General features: G+C 44.1%; 1 protein-coding gene across 1 annotated transcript in view; it reads right to left on the reverse strand.

Moving 5' to 3' along the window:
• ASXL2 (ASXL transcriptional regulator 2) overlaps positions 1 to 10,524 on the reverse strand; it is an 81,808-nt gene extending 71,284 nt beyond the window's left edge. The window contains exon 1 of the mRNA XM_077330725.1: positions 10,240 to 10,524. Coding sequence (XP_077186840.1) covers positions 10,240 to 10,296 — 57 coding nt within the window. The 5' untranslated portion in view covers positions 10,297 to 10,524. The remainder of the gene's footprint in view (positions 1 to 10,239) is intronic.
• Between the last annotated feature and the right edge of the window lie 3,193 nt (positions 10,525 to 13,717).

The raw sequence follows: 13,717 nt of genomic DNA on the forward strand, positions 1-13,717 counted from the left end.
CTGCTCTGCAGATCTCTTCCAGTGATGATCCCATGACAAATACTGCTGAGGCTGCTGCCACCCCTGCAGAGCACGCAGTAACAACAGTCAGTGGGGAGAAGCCTAGCAGCTCATATGTCATTGTGTATAAACTGCTTTATCCAGTATGCAATTGTTGCCTTGAAAACTCTCCACCCTAGGCTCTGGATACTGTGACACAAAGAGGATATCTGAAGTCCTGAATGCTGTTCTGTCCAGGTAGATGTGCACGTCAAGCTTATGCCAGTCTTTCTCTTTTGGAGATTTTGGTAGGATGATGGCAAGATGAGAGGCTGGTCAGGGTGGAAGGCTGAGTTCTTTTTGGTATGAGAGAGGAGTCTGTTATTGATTCTTTTTAGGATATGCAGGATGCTGCTATTTCTAGCAGATGTTATTAAAACCAGGAAGGCCACCTTACATGACAGGTACTTGAGTTCCACTGATGCTCAGTGGTTCAAAGGGTGGTCTGGTGAGTGCCCTCAGAACTGTTTGGAGGTTCCATGTAGAAAACCAATGTCTGACCAGGGGAGCAATCTGGCCAGCCCTTGGCTGACAGGCTTCAGGTTCTTTGCAGCCCTAGAGTGGCATTAATGGCTGCAAGTTGCCTCTGTGTGGGTCTGAGACCCCACCTCCACCTTTTAAAGAGGAAATCTACCATATCTTTGTATGAGGGTTGTAGTGGGTTCACACCATTGTTGATGGCTCACCTTCTAAATGCCTATCACATGTGGCTGTATACTCATTTTGGTGGCTGGTCTCCAGGATTGTAGCACAACCTTGACTATCTCCTTTGAGAAATCTTGAGCCTCTACGTTTGCCCTTTCAATTTTCAGGCTGTCAGCTGCAGTCAGTCTGGGTTTGGATGTATAATAGGTCCCTGGTGTAGCAGGCCCGGTATGGATGGTAGGTGCCAGGGTGTCCTGGTCAACATTTGTATCAGGACCAAGGACATCTTGGCCAGAAGTGGGCCATGATTATCACCTCCATGGCCTCCCTCCTTAGCCTGCTAAGTAGCCTGCTGATGAGTGATACTGGGGGATAGGTATACAGCAGGCCTTTCATTACACCTCCCATTCTGCTTTTGGTTCGCAGAACCTTGATGGCAGCCTGTGCACCATGAAGTTAGATGGAGATGTCAGCTCACCAATCACCTGTAGTCCAAAACTGTCTGTATTCTGATTGAATACTCCCATTTAGAGACTCCACTCCTCCCCACTTTATTTTGGATTCTAGTAGCTCTGCATGGGCTGTTGTTTATTTTTGATCTAGTCTAAGGTTTTAGTGAGTTTGGAAACCTTTAAAATAGTTTTAGATCAGTTCTGTCTTGGAGTCTAGCCACAAGCCTGCTGAGCAGCAGGCCTATCCAAACTGGAAGACCAGCCTGTCAAAAATAGGAAGACACAAAATTTGCATAGCCATGAGTGAGCAGAGGGGTGGTCTAATCAGCTTGGATGACTTCCCCTTATAGAAGGAGAAATTAGAAGACCCATTCCCAGGTTACTACCTGTATAGATGATGGGGAATCTCCAACAATTACATAGTGGTTGGGTAGGTTCATGGAATGGGGAATGTCAATGGTACACAGCTATTCCTTGATATAAACTCTATTGACAGGACAAGGAGGGATGCGTTGGGAGGAATATAGCTGTCTTTACTAAAGACTGCATAAAGTCCAACAAGCTAGAATACATTAAAATAAACAACTTTGCCTCTATGCTCTGTTGCTGACCCTCCAGAGTAATTGGTTGGCTGCTACACGAAGTTGGATTCAGGATTAGATGAACCACTGGGCTCTCCTTCAGTTGTTAAATTTAAGCTCTGCCAAGCCTCTGTCTGCATGGATCCACTTGGGACCTGCAATTCAATCAAGCTATCACAGTAATCTACTGCAACATTCTCACCATCCAAACATTTTGTCAACAAGCACCAGAACCACAGGGAGGGAAGAGGAAGGGAAAATTAAAATCTGAAATGAAATACAGTCCAAACTCAGCAGAATAGGTCTTTGGAAGAAAAAGCCTAGGGGTTATAATATGAAACATCTGGGACAATGGCCTTCAAGCCATATCACAATTCCACAGGGACATTTAATGTTATTGGGTGAAGGGACGACAACACAATTTTACTGGGAGGCTTATTGCCACACAGAGAGGGGACACACATTATTGCATCTGGTGACTATTAAGATATACACAATTCCACGAGCAGTTTTCTAATAGTATCTCTATGCCAGTGGTTCTCTGTGCTGATGCAGTACAAATTGAAGAGAATACAGAAAACTCAAGGAAAGATTAAAGATCCTTTCTGCCCCCACAGGCTAACAGATGAGTGGACAGAATATCCTCTAGGCCAGGTGTAGTCAACCTGTGGTCCTCCAGATGTTCATGGACTACAATTCCCATGAGCCCCTGCCAGCGTTTGCTGGCAGGGGCTCATGGGAACTGTAGTCCATGGGCATCTGGAGGACCACAGGTTGACTACCCCTGCTCTAGGCAATGATGCAGGCTAGTTTATAATGGTAGATGACTATTCCCCTACTTGCCCTATCCCCTTAAGCAGATTTGGGGGAAATTGCTTTGTCCAAAGGGTATTTCTAAACACACGCTTTCAGGGAGGTCAGAGATGTCTTGTTCCATTTCCTTTTAACACCAGCCTTGGATTAGTAGCCTAATCCGCATCTCTGTACACAACAGCACGCTACATGTACACACCTGCATGCTCTGCTATAAAATGGATTGGTAATTTTGGTTTGTGGAGAAGGTCAAAGCACACATTTCTAAAATGTTTTAAGTATAGGCCACTATACTTAAAGACATTATGAAAATGTCATTTTATTCATAAAGAGCACTGGTTCTCACACATTTTCACTCTTTAATTCTGCAAAAATATGGAGAGCTAGCCAAAGTAAGGCTGATGCCTAGCATAAAGGTTTATGAAAGATCTTTCCCCACTTTTGAATAAATGCTGCTTGAAAAAAAGATAGTAAAACTGCATGAATGGTAGCTTTTAGTGCCTCTATGGAAAAAAATAACCTACTTACATGAAGAATGGATGACTTTTAAAGACAAGAGGATATTCATGTATCCCTTTTTTCTACCCCAGATCTCACTGCTGACTTGGTTGTACCATTATATCCACACCTCATAAATTAACCAGTACAACGAGAAATCTCTCCTCATAATAAAAAATGTCAGGTTTCCCCATGATCTCAACAGCAGAGAAGTAAGGCCACCCACAGACAAGACAGAGGTTTTTGTATAATTGGGAAATCTTCCAAATATGACTTCACAAATTAACTGGGAGGAGAAAGGTGGCAAGATGAGGGCTGAACATGCCACTATGAAATATCTGTAGACAGAGAAATGGGGGTGGGGACTAGTTTGTTCAAACCTTTGAGAGTTTATGGGACCCTTTTGAGGGGCGGGATTTCCAAATTTCCCTACTGCTCTTTTCAACACCCCCCCCCCCAAAATTGTCGTGTTTAATCCTGAGGACATTTGCTGTGACAGGAAGGTGCAGTTTAGGCATCACTGACAGAACAAACAAGCCAAATGAACAGAACAATATATATCTGGCTTCCTATAAGTTTTAAATCCTCAAAAGTCTGAAAATTAAAAAGAACACATTTACTAGTCAACTATAATCTTACATTAGCAGGCTGTTGTCTGGAGACGTTCTACCGGCCCTACAAGTGATTTCAAGAGCATCCCACAGCTGGACAGCTCCAAGTGGAAAAGCAGGACCATAACCATATTGCATATAACACTCATAAATCACGCTCAGATTAAATAGAGAAGAAAAACCAGATCTCCCTGGGAAAATTACCCAGTCCTGCATCCACTTTTTGCTCACTTATTCAGTTATGATACATTTCGAATTCTACTGCAAGGCTGGATTCTTCAAAGTTAATCTGCTGTACAATTTAACTGAAAATCACAACTCATGAGGACAGACAATAGGGAAAGAAACCTCAATACAAGGCTCTCCAAAGGCTCTGGGTGGTGATATCTTGCTTGGATGCATTACAATAGGCTAAAAAGTTGTGAACAAGGGAAACCACTGCTTTCTCAAATAGTACTTCAAAGAAAAACTACTATTTTAACACACGGAATGCTGAGTGCAGAATCCTGCATAAGCATAATGTGGCACACAGAATCATGGCATTGAAAGCTGTTCCCTCTTTTGTACTTGGACAGAAAATGGCAGCCTCTGGAGAACAGGAAACATTTTTAGCTGCTCAGCAGGTCAATACTTTTAATATAGACACATGCTAGAGCTCTGTCATTCCAAACACTCATTCTGTGTCATGCCTGCACCTGCTGCACCTTCTGATGAGCCACCAGAGGGTGCTACAGAGGCTATAGCCGGCCCAGGTGCTCAGCCTGAGCCAAGCACACCCCATGGGCCACCTGTAGACCCTGCCATGGAAGATTGTGTCAAAGAGTAGGGCCAGCCTGATCCTCTGGATAAGGGGTAGTCAACCTGTGGTCCTCCAGATGTCCATGGACTACAATTCCCATGAGCCCCTGCCAGTAAACGCTGACAGGAGCTCATGGGAATTGTAGTCCATGGACATCTGGAGGACCACAGGTTGACTACCCCAGGCTCCTACCCAGACCTACTTGCCAGCACCCACAAGACTCAGAGGAAAGGGCCCGTCTAGCCCAGAGGACTTCGCCCAGAGCAGCAGCGAAGGTGATCGCCTGCCAATCTGACTGCTGTCAGAAGATCAGCTTGGCTGTCAGCATGCTGCCAATCCTGATGGTTTCCAGCTGAGGCTCTTTCCTCAGATGAGGACCAGGTCCAGCTGCAAGTTCTTTGGCTGGAGGCTAATCCACCCAGCTTTGGGGATCTTTTGGGCATTCCCTGCCCATTTACTTAGACACACTCTGCTTGACTGCTTCCTGGATCCAACTTTGGCTTGTCTTGACTTTGTCTCCAGCTCCTGACCTTGGTTTGTGCCTTGACTCCATTCCTGACTCTTGACTCTGGTCCAGCTTTCATCCCTGCTGCCGAGGAAGCCCCTCCCTTCCCGGCGGCCTGATGCTGCAAGAGGCGCAAAGCGCCTCTCGCCGCATCAGGCCACTGCACGATGCCACGACAGCAGCCGCCCAACAGCGACAACAGCGGAAACAGCGACCGGAGCCACACCGGACGAAGACGGAGGATACCCCGCCACCGCGGCCCCCACCATGGACAACGATCACCTGGGTAAGCCGCGGCGCGGGGGGGGGCGGACAAACAGCTAGCGCCCGCTGTATTGCAGCTACAGCGGGATTAATTACTAGTTTACAATAACTGGGATACTGCTGACCTGTCTAATTGAAATAAACAGGATCACTTATAAGCCCTCAAAACATACGAAGTATTATTGCTTTATTGCTGTCTTCAGGGCAATTCTGCACCCACATTTTCAACTGGCATCCCTTGTCACAAACATACTAGTAATTCCATAGATGTGCCAGGCAATGCTATTTCATGGATATGCTGAATGCTGCACCTTACAAAATCATGACTCAGCTCTCTGCTTGTCAAGCTGTTAGATGCGCTGCCATTCAATGCAATACCACAAAACATAGTTCAGCCTATGATGATAGCACTCTAAACAGCAACATCATAAGTAAGTGATGCACTGTAGATTTTGTAGATATGTAGATGTCTAAATGTAAGTACTTACCTAAAAAACCCTGAGTTTTACCAATCAAAACACAGGATTAACTGCTTGGATAAACCGCCTTGAGTTCCGCAAGGGGAAAAGGCAGCAAAAATGCTTTAAGTACGCATAATGCTCCCTCCTTCCACCCATCTTCAAAGAAGCTCAATATGGTGCTTGCTCTCCCACTCCCATCCCATTTAGGATGAGATAGCTTAGGCTGTGGAGTAGTCACTGGCCTATAGTTGGTCACTTAGTCTGATCTTTACAGCCAATGGAGATTTGAACCCTGTTTTTTCTGATCTAAACCCAAGGTTTACCCTGTAATGGAAGTGTGGTTTGGTGTGGGTTCATTAGGAACAAAATGTTCAACAAGTATGTTTTGACAGCCTAGTGAACCAATTTCCTTTGGGTTTTCTGCCACTGATTTCCAGATTTATTAAAGCTCCCATAATTAGCCTTCTAGGAAGGTCCACTTGTCTGTTCCAAGAACTAATTTGCACTGAGAGGCACCCTGGCTACTACAGAAGGAAGGAAGGAATCATCTGCATGCTTCCTGGACCTGATTTTCTAACACACATTTACAAGCTGCTTTAGCTTCCTTTTTTCTGAGTAGAGAAGGCAATGACGGATACTAAATTGGTGATTCAAATGTTGATGTTTGGATCACACACACTTAACAATTTGAGCTAATCAGCCCTTACAATTGAGGCCAGAACAGCTGAAATAAAACAATGGGCCTCCCCCTTTTTCACCCACACTGTGCACCCTCTCACTCTGCTCCACCTCTATGGAAACCCCCCCCCATACCAGTGGAGTCCATCAAACAGAGAAGAAGACCTAAACAAGACAATAGGGGTTGTGGAAACAATACAATGTTTGATTCTTTAAACTGGTTTCATTGTTTAAAATGTGCTATTATATGCTGTATAAGCTGCCCCGAGCCAGCTTGTGGGGATATCCAGCCTAGAAATCAAAATAATAAATAAATGATCTGTTGCCCTGAAAATGAAACAGTGATATTCAAACTCACTAATATTAAGATCAAGTAGCCATCTTGCCTGAATGGGGCCTAAGACCTGTGTTAAATTTCTAATTGATCAATTGTTTCCCACCAATTGTACTACCTAACAACAAGGCTGATCTTATTTCTGCCTCACTGTTTTTGCATCTCTTCCAGGTATTCCTACTTGCATAGAATACAAAAGAAGTACAACTTATGTGATGTTTCTTGAAAGAATAAGTACTATGCATCTTAGCAGTTGGCCCTCTGTTGTAACATGAATAGCACCCCACACAGAGTTTAAAAGTGAAATAAACTCTTGATAAACAGTGGCAGTTACCTGAAAAATGTGCTTCTTAAGCTCCTAAACAGCATCTACAAATACACTTCTACAATGATGCTTTTTTCCTCTTCCTGAACAGGGACCCAAAGCAGCTTTTCATATAATTCTCATCTCCTCCATTTACTCTTCATAACCTTGTGAAAATATGTTAGGCTGAAAGATTGTGAGAGTCCCATACAGGTTTCCATGGCTGAGTGAGGAATTTGAACCCAGTTGTCCCAGGTCCTTGTCCTACTCTCTAACCACTACACTGCACTTCAACCATCAGATATCATCAAATACAGAATGGGAAAACAAATTAATTTTTAAAATGGCCTTTTAAAACTCTGTACATTATCACTGGCGAGACTCTGACTGATCCAGGTTTCACACCTTGCCTGCCCTCTCAGCAAGTTGGCACCTTTGCTGAGGATCCTCAAGGCTCAGAACAAGAGGGGAGGGGGTTGAATTACCCTATTCCTTCTCCTCTGCTGCTAGCACTTGTCTTCTCACATGCAGAATAGTTGTGTTTCCAGATCTCCCCATCCTCCTGCTCCTCCCTTGGGTAGGATTCTATTCCTTTCAAACTCAGAAGCTTCTGGCTGGCGTGGCTGTCTGCAGCAAACCTGTCCCCAGCCCAGCTGCGATAGAGGGTTGGGATGAGCCCAGCCTCCTGCACTGACTTATATAGGATGGCACGGCTGGCTCTCTTGCTGACTGTCTGTTGCTCTGCCCAAGGCTTTCCTCTTCAGGAGCATGCTGGAGATGGAACCCTGGCTACTTTCAGGTCCAGGAGGTTGCTGCCACCAGTCCATATTTGAGGGCCACCACTGCTGCTTTTCCCATTCCTCGTTAGCCTGGCCTCCTCTAGCTGGGTTGTATGCTGTCACTGTCTTCACCTCTTCCTCGCACTTTGGCTCCTGGGGTAAACGGACACTTTGTTCTGTGCCCAAGGAGCTTTTAAGATACCATGATGCAATATACTTTAAAAGACAGTCAGGACACTAATGTGGCTGAATACTATTGTGTGCAGCCACATTACTGCAGTACAGAAAAATTCTATGGCACCTATGAATACTCTACAGACTTGCCTGTTTGAGGGAGGAGCAATTGCCGCTCAGGTGCTCACCAAGAACAGCTACTACTTCACACAGGCAAATATGCAAGTAAAGTGCTCTCATGATATTTGATTAGAAATCATGCCCCTATACTGTTAAAAGTTACATTTATATTTTGTAGATTAAAAGACAATTCTTATAACAGGGAAAGCCAACTGAATTCCTTCTGAGTTCCCAAGGAGAGATTAATGAGGGCTGACTCATGATACAAACAGACCATTTTTGCACATGAAAGAAGTTATCATAACTTGGGCTTTCAAAAAACTCCCATGCCAAGAATCCAAATGTCCACTGTCTTTGTAGCATGTCAAAACAGAATGCTTGACTCATAGAATTATTTACAGAGTCAATATGTTACACAGCTGCAGAAAGTCCTTATCACAAAACTGTTCAGATGACGTAATCCACGATCAAGTTTTCAGCAATATTAACATAAAGAAACAGAGCACCATGATGAAACACACACCCCCTCTCCATCTCTTTATGCCACATGTTAAAGGAAACACAGAGGCCCCTTTTTCTTCTTATCTATCCTCAGCTGAAGTTCAGAAATTCTCTCAAGTACCCATTCATTAATAGAGAGACACATAACTATCTTCACATCAGAAATGTTAGTATGTCTAAACTTGCATTTACTCAAGTACTCCTTACTAAAGATACAACCCTCACAGACTCAGACACACTGAAAACTTGACTTCAGTGGGTTTAAGCATGCTTAACAGGATGAGGCTATTAAGAAATTAATGCACTGAAGTCACAGAAATTTGCCTCATGCAGAAGTTTGGGCAGTAGCTTATGCTTGAATAGGTAATACCATCATCTTCCACTGACACACATAACACTTAAAGAAATGGATAGGAAGGGACAGATGAAGCAACTGCTAGAATGACGGAGCCTAGAGCAAGGGTGACCAACTGTGGGTCTCTAGATGTCCATAGACTACAATTACCATGACCCCTGCCAGCACATTTGGAGAGCCACAGTTTGGGCATCCCTGACCTAGGGGAAGCTGTCAAAAGCACCTATCAAAGATCAATTTCATACACCTAGTGAAATCCTCACATTACCAATGAGGGAACAAAGAAATGTATAATATGCCCTATACAGCAATAGCCAAACAGTTAAGGGATAATAAAACCATTTTAGTGCCTGATTCATATGAAGTTACATATTAAAACAATGCAAGGGCAAAATTGTAAGGATAGTTCCTTCAGAGGAAAGGCATATTAGATTCCAATAAAATTGACTGGACTTGTTTGTGTGTTCATTTTTAGCACCAGGGACATTCTTCTTTTCCAAGTTCCGTTATATAATGAGAAAACTTTTTCAGAATATTCTGTCATCTCATGTGCCAGTTTTCTTTGAATATTGTGGCCACCAGGAGCCCTTTCCACACACACACACCCCATACACTACAAATTATTATACCCTCCATCTGAAAAACTCAGAACACCTTCAATACCCTAGTGGCCTGGGAAACAATGTAAAAGCCTACTATCCCGAAGAGTACTAATCATGACTCTCCAGGAAAGTGGGGGAATTCCACAGCATCTCCTCATTAATATTTGAAAGATAAACCATCACTTTAAAAGCTAGCCTTCCCCACCTCCCCCTGCACAGGTTTGTACCACTCAGTGGGACAATTCCAAAAGGATCGGTCATATAAGAACAAAAATGTCAACAATCATTTCCCTTGAATAGAGAAAATAAATTTCTCCAAAAGTCTACATTTCACCTCAGTTACAGGGCAAGCCTGAATCATAACCCACTCCAAATTATCACAAGACCATAGCTAGTGGGAATGGGAGAGGCAGGTGGCCAAATGCGCAACCCGGCTAGCAGATCAAACTCACTTCTCCATCGACGCCTAGCCTATTCCTTACTTGAAAGCACCCCATCCTTCTTCCCGCGAGCTCTGTACGAAGCTTATTTGCTTCCCCGCGACTTTGACAGATCCTTGGAGGAGGGAGCAATCTGCTTCGGAAACTTGCCCTAGGAACTGAGTTTCGAGGAAAGCGAAGGATTTCGTACGTCCAAAGTGAGAGGGGGGGGAATACCAGTTTATCCAGACGAGCAGCCACCACCCCTTTCCCTCACGCCCTCCCTCCCCCCGCCCTTGGCGTACCGTCCTGGCGGCCTCTGCCCAGGTCCTGCCCTTCTTCCTGCGGCCCTTTTCCCTCATGGCGGCCGGGTAGTGGGGGAGCAGAGCAAAGCAGGGGGAAAAAATGAACGAGACCACACGGTAAAGAGTCGTGCCCGAAACCGGCCCGGGGTCGCTCAAGACGGCGGGAAGAGTCGCTGCTTTAAATCCTGAGGCTCACGACACCCGCCGCTCCCCCTGCCGCCATGTTGGGAATCCTACAGTGGTCACGTGACGCCTCCTTCACTCTTCCTCGCCCTACCTGCCAACTGGCCGTGTGGCCCCGCCCACCGACTGGGAAGGGAAGGGAAGCGAGGGGGAGGGGCCAACAGAAAAAGGAAGGGGCAAACGGTCAAGAGGCTCCGCCCTTGACGAAGGGAGAAGAGGAGTGCAACGCGCAAGCGCCCTTGCTACGGAAGGCGTAACCCTCCCCAACCAATTCTTGGCTGTAAGTTTATTAGACGAGCCATCGCTAGCTACGCATGCGCCCCAAGTTCCCCCCCCCCCCGTCGACTCCACGTTGTCGGCGCCTACCTGCGCGCTTCTTAGGGAGCTACAGGTGGGCCCGCCCCAACGTCATTTTGCAGCTTCTCCTGACGCGGGAGTGGATGCGCCATTATTCGCCTCAGTGGGTTCTTTAAAGCGTCGCCCCGTTACATTCTCTGTTTTCATGGTTTATTTCAGTGGCCAATTGAGGGCGGTCGAATCAGTCAAAACTTAACAACCTACTCGAACGTTAAAAATGATACGCTGCTTTATTGAACATGGAGTGCCTCCACGTTTAAGTATCTCACTAGGAGAGCTGTTTTTGGGTACCCCGCTTGTGAGTTGTCACCATCTTAAAACTGGTTTTCCAGGGCCTTTTTTGCACAAAATAGATGATGAACTTTAGAAGTAGATTTTCCTGTTCTGCATAGGAAAATTCAGCTGCCAAAGCACATTGAAAGTGCATTATCCTATGTGTGTGGAATGGGTTAAAGTCTGTCACTCTTAACGGCTTTACCATGCTGGTACTAGAATTTAGATCTCAGTCATGCAAATTGTATATATTTGAGGTAAATGAATTGCTCCTTTTTTATTAATCTGAAGCATTTGTTAGTTGCCTTTCTCCCTTGTGAAACTCAAGACAGCTTGCAATAGAATATATATAAATGAAATAATAAACCCTCTGGAAACAATGATAAAACGTATAAAAGTCACCTGTTTAAAAAAGCCCAGAATTGTTGAATCAATGACTTAAAAAACAGGAAAATATTCCCCAAATTTCAATGGCTGTCATATCAAGCAATGGAACATGAATTTTAAATAGTTTTGAGTTAATTCTAAGAGAGAGTATATCCTGTAGGGAGGGGAAACATTTCAGAGCTTTAATTCCTCCCCCACACACTGCCCTAAATATTTACTGATGCATTCAGTTGCAACCCACATCCTACTTAGCAGCCTAAATAAAGGTACAGCCGTAAGGTTGTCAGATCTGGGTTGGGAAATACTTGGGGATTTGGGGGGTGGAGCCTAAGAAAGGGGGCTTGGGCGGGAAAGAAAATTAATGGTATATAAGTGGAATCAGACTTCCAAAGTGGTCATTTTCTCTAGGTTAATTGATCTCTGTCACCTGGGGATCAGTTGTAATAGCAGATCTCCAGTTGCCACTGGGAGGTTGGCAATCCTATACAACAGAGTTTGTGGGAGCAGATATCTAAGACTGGCAAACTAATACAATCCACCCAAAAGCAATATGATGGTAAAACAAAACAGAGATGCCCACCTTGGTGCTATCCAGTACTGTGGATAGATCTATCTGGCTGTATTGCACTGACAGGAAAAACTATGGATTGGTTGATTTCTGGCCCAGTAAAGACACTGGAGGCCTTTCAGAGATAATCTTATTTCTCCCAGAAAACTTCCCATACTGTTCTAAACAGAATTGCTTTTCAAATTGAAAAATGATGGCTAACTGAATTGGCTAATATATCTATATACCACCTTCATCTTCAGTTAAAAGAATCTGGTGAAAACATTTATTATGTAAATGTTATTGTTGTTGTTACCACCTTGAATAATGTTACCTGTACTATTTCGTTGTTTTATGTAAACAGCCTTGAGCCTTTGGGGAGTGCAGTATAGAAATACAATTAATAAAATAAATAAATTATCTCTGCCTTGGATTATGTATGACCCTAATTTGGAAAATGGATTTTTGGGTTGCCTTGCTAGAACAAATTTATGTACCCAACAACTTACTATGTGTGGATAAAATTTTCATGTCTCTGCATGTGGACTTATACTACATGAATTCTGAATAACACATGTTTCAATTATACTTCTCCAAGCATACAATATACACAAACATATTTTCCTTTGAAGTTCCAGAGTGAACTTGGTGCAACTCGGGATACTCTGTGCTTGAGACACTGTGGTAAACAATCTGGCAAAATGTCTTCTGCTGATAAGCTATGGGCTGTAACCAAAATGCAAGTTAAAGCACTAACATACAACCAAAACTCACACTATTGTTATCAAAATATACATTGGTAACTTACCAGAAAGAAATCAGATGGGAGTCCGAAAATTCATCAAAATACGAACTGCAGCATAGCCTGTTACATTTACAAGGCTTTTACTCAGTAAATGAGAGATACAAAACTTAAAGGTGAAAGCAATTATAGCACTGTAAGGCCGAGAATGCTTCTGTAAAAACTTATAAATAACAGGATAAGCCAAGTTTGTTATTCAGACCCAGTGGGGAAACTTTAATTTATGACTCCAGTGAGTCAAGAAAATTTAAGATCTGCGTAGATAAGATGCCAAATTACTGCTTCCCCTGTTTTGCTGTTGTTGCAGGCTAAGTGCCTCTGCTTTCCCACCCTTACACTATAAGGCCCGTTAGCAAATTATCAGCCTAGTAGCAACAGGAACATGAAAGCAATTCGGCCAAGGCCGTAAAAAACAAAACTGAGAGTTAAGTGACAAATAGCCATTGGGGGGTTATTTAGGTTGGGAAGAGAGGAGAATGAAGAATAGTTTTACCGAGTAAGGGACTTGCAAGGATTTATGAGTGACATCTCATTTTCTCTGCCCCCACCATTTCCTCTTTCCTTTTACTAAAAGTGTTCTCCCCTTATTCTGCATCCTTGGCTCCACGAGCCAGCTCACACTGATCTACCCCCTTCTTCAACTCTCCTTCCTTCTCTACTCCTGCCAGTCAGTTCAGTGGGAAAGTTTTGACTGAGTTGTGTGATGCCAGCAGGGCTGGGCCATGTCGTACATTGGGGAACCTACAAGGACTTATGGGAGGGAGGGAGACACTCACCATATTTTCCCCTGTATATCCTTTTCTTCACATGATTTTTTCTTTCCCTTCTCTTGGCAGCCCCCATATCCTCAACTTTCCCGCCTTCCCACCTAGTAACCAATCTACCTTTTATCTGTACCTGTTTCCTGTTCCCTGTAAACCGCCCTGAGC

This window comes from Paroedura picta, chromosome 1, assembly GCF_049243985.1.
Source record: "Paroedura picta isolate Pp20150507F chromosome 1, Ppicta_v3.0, whole genome shotgun sequence".
Classification (NCBI taxonomy): domain Eukaryota; kingdom Metazoa; phylum Chordata; class Lepidosauria; order Squamata; family Gekkonidae; genus Paroedura; species Paroedura picta.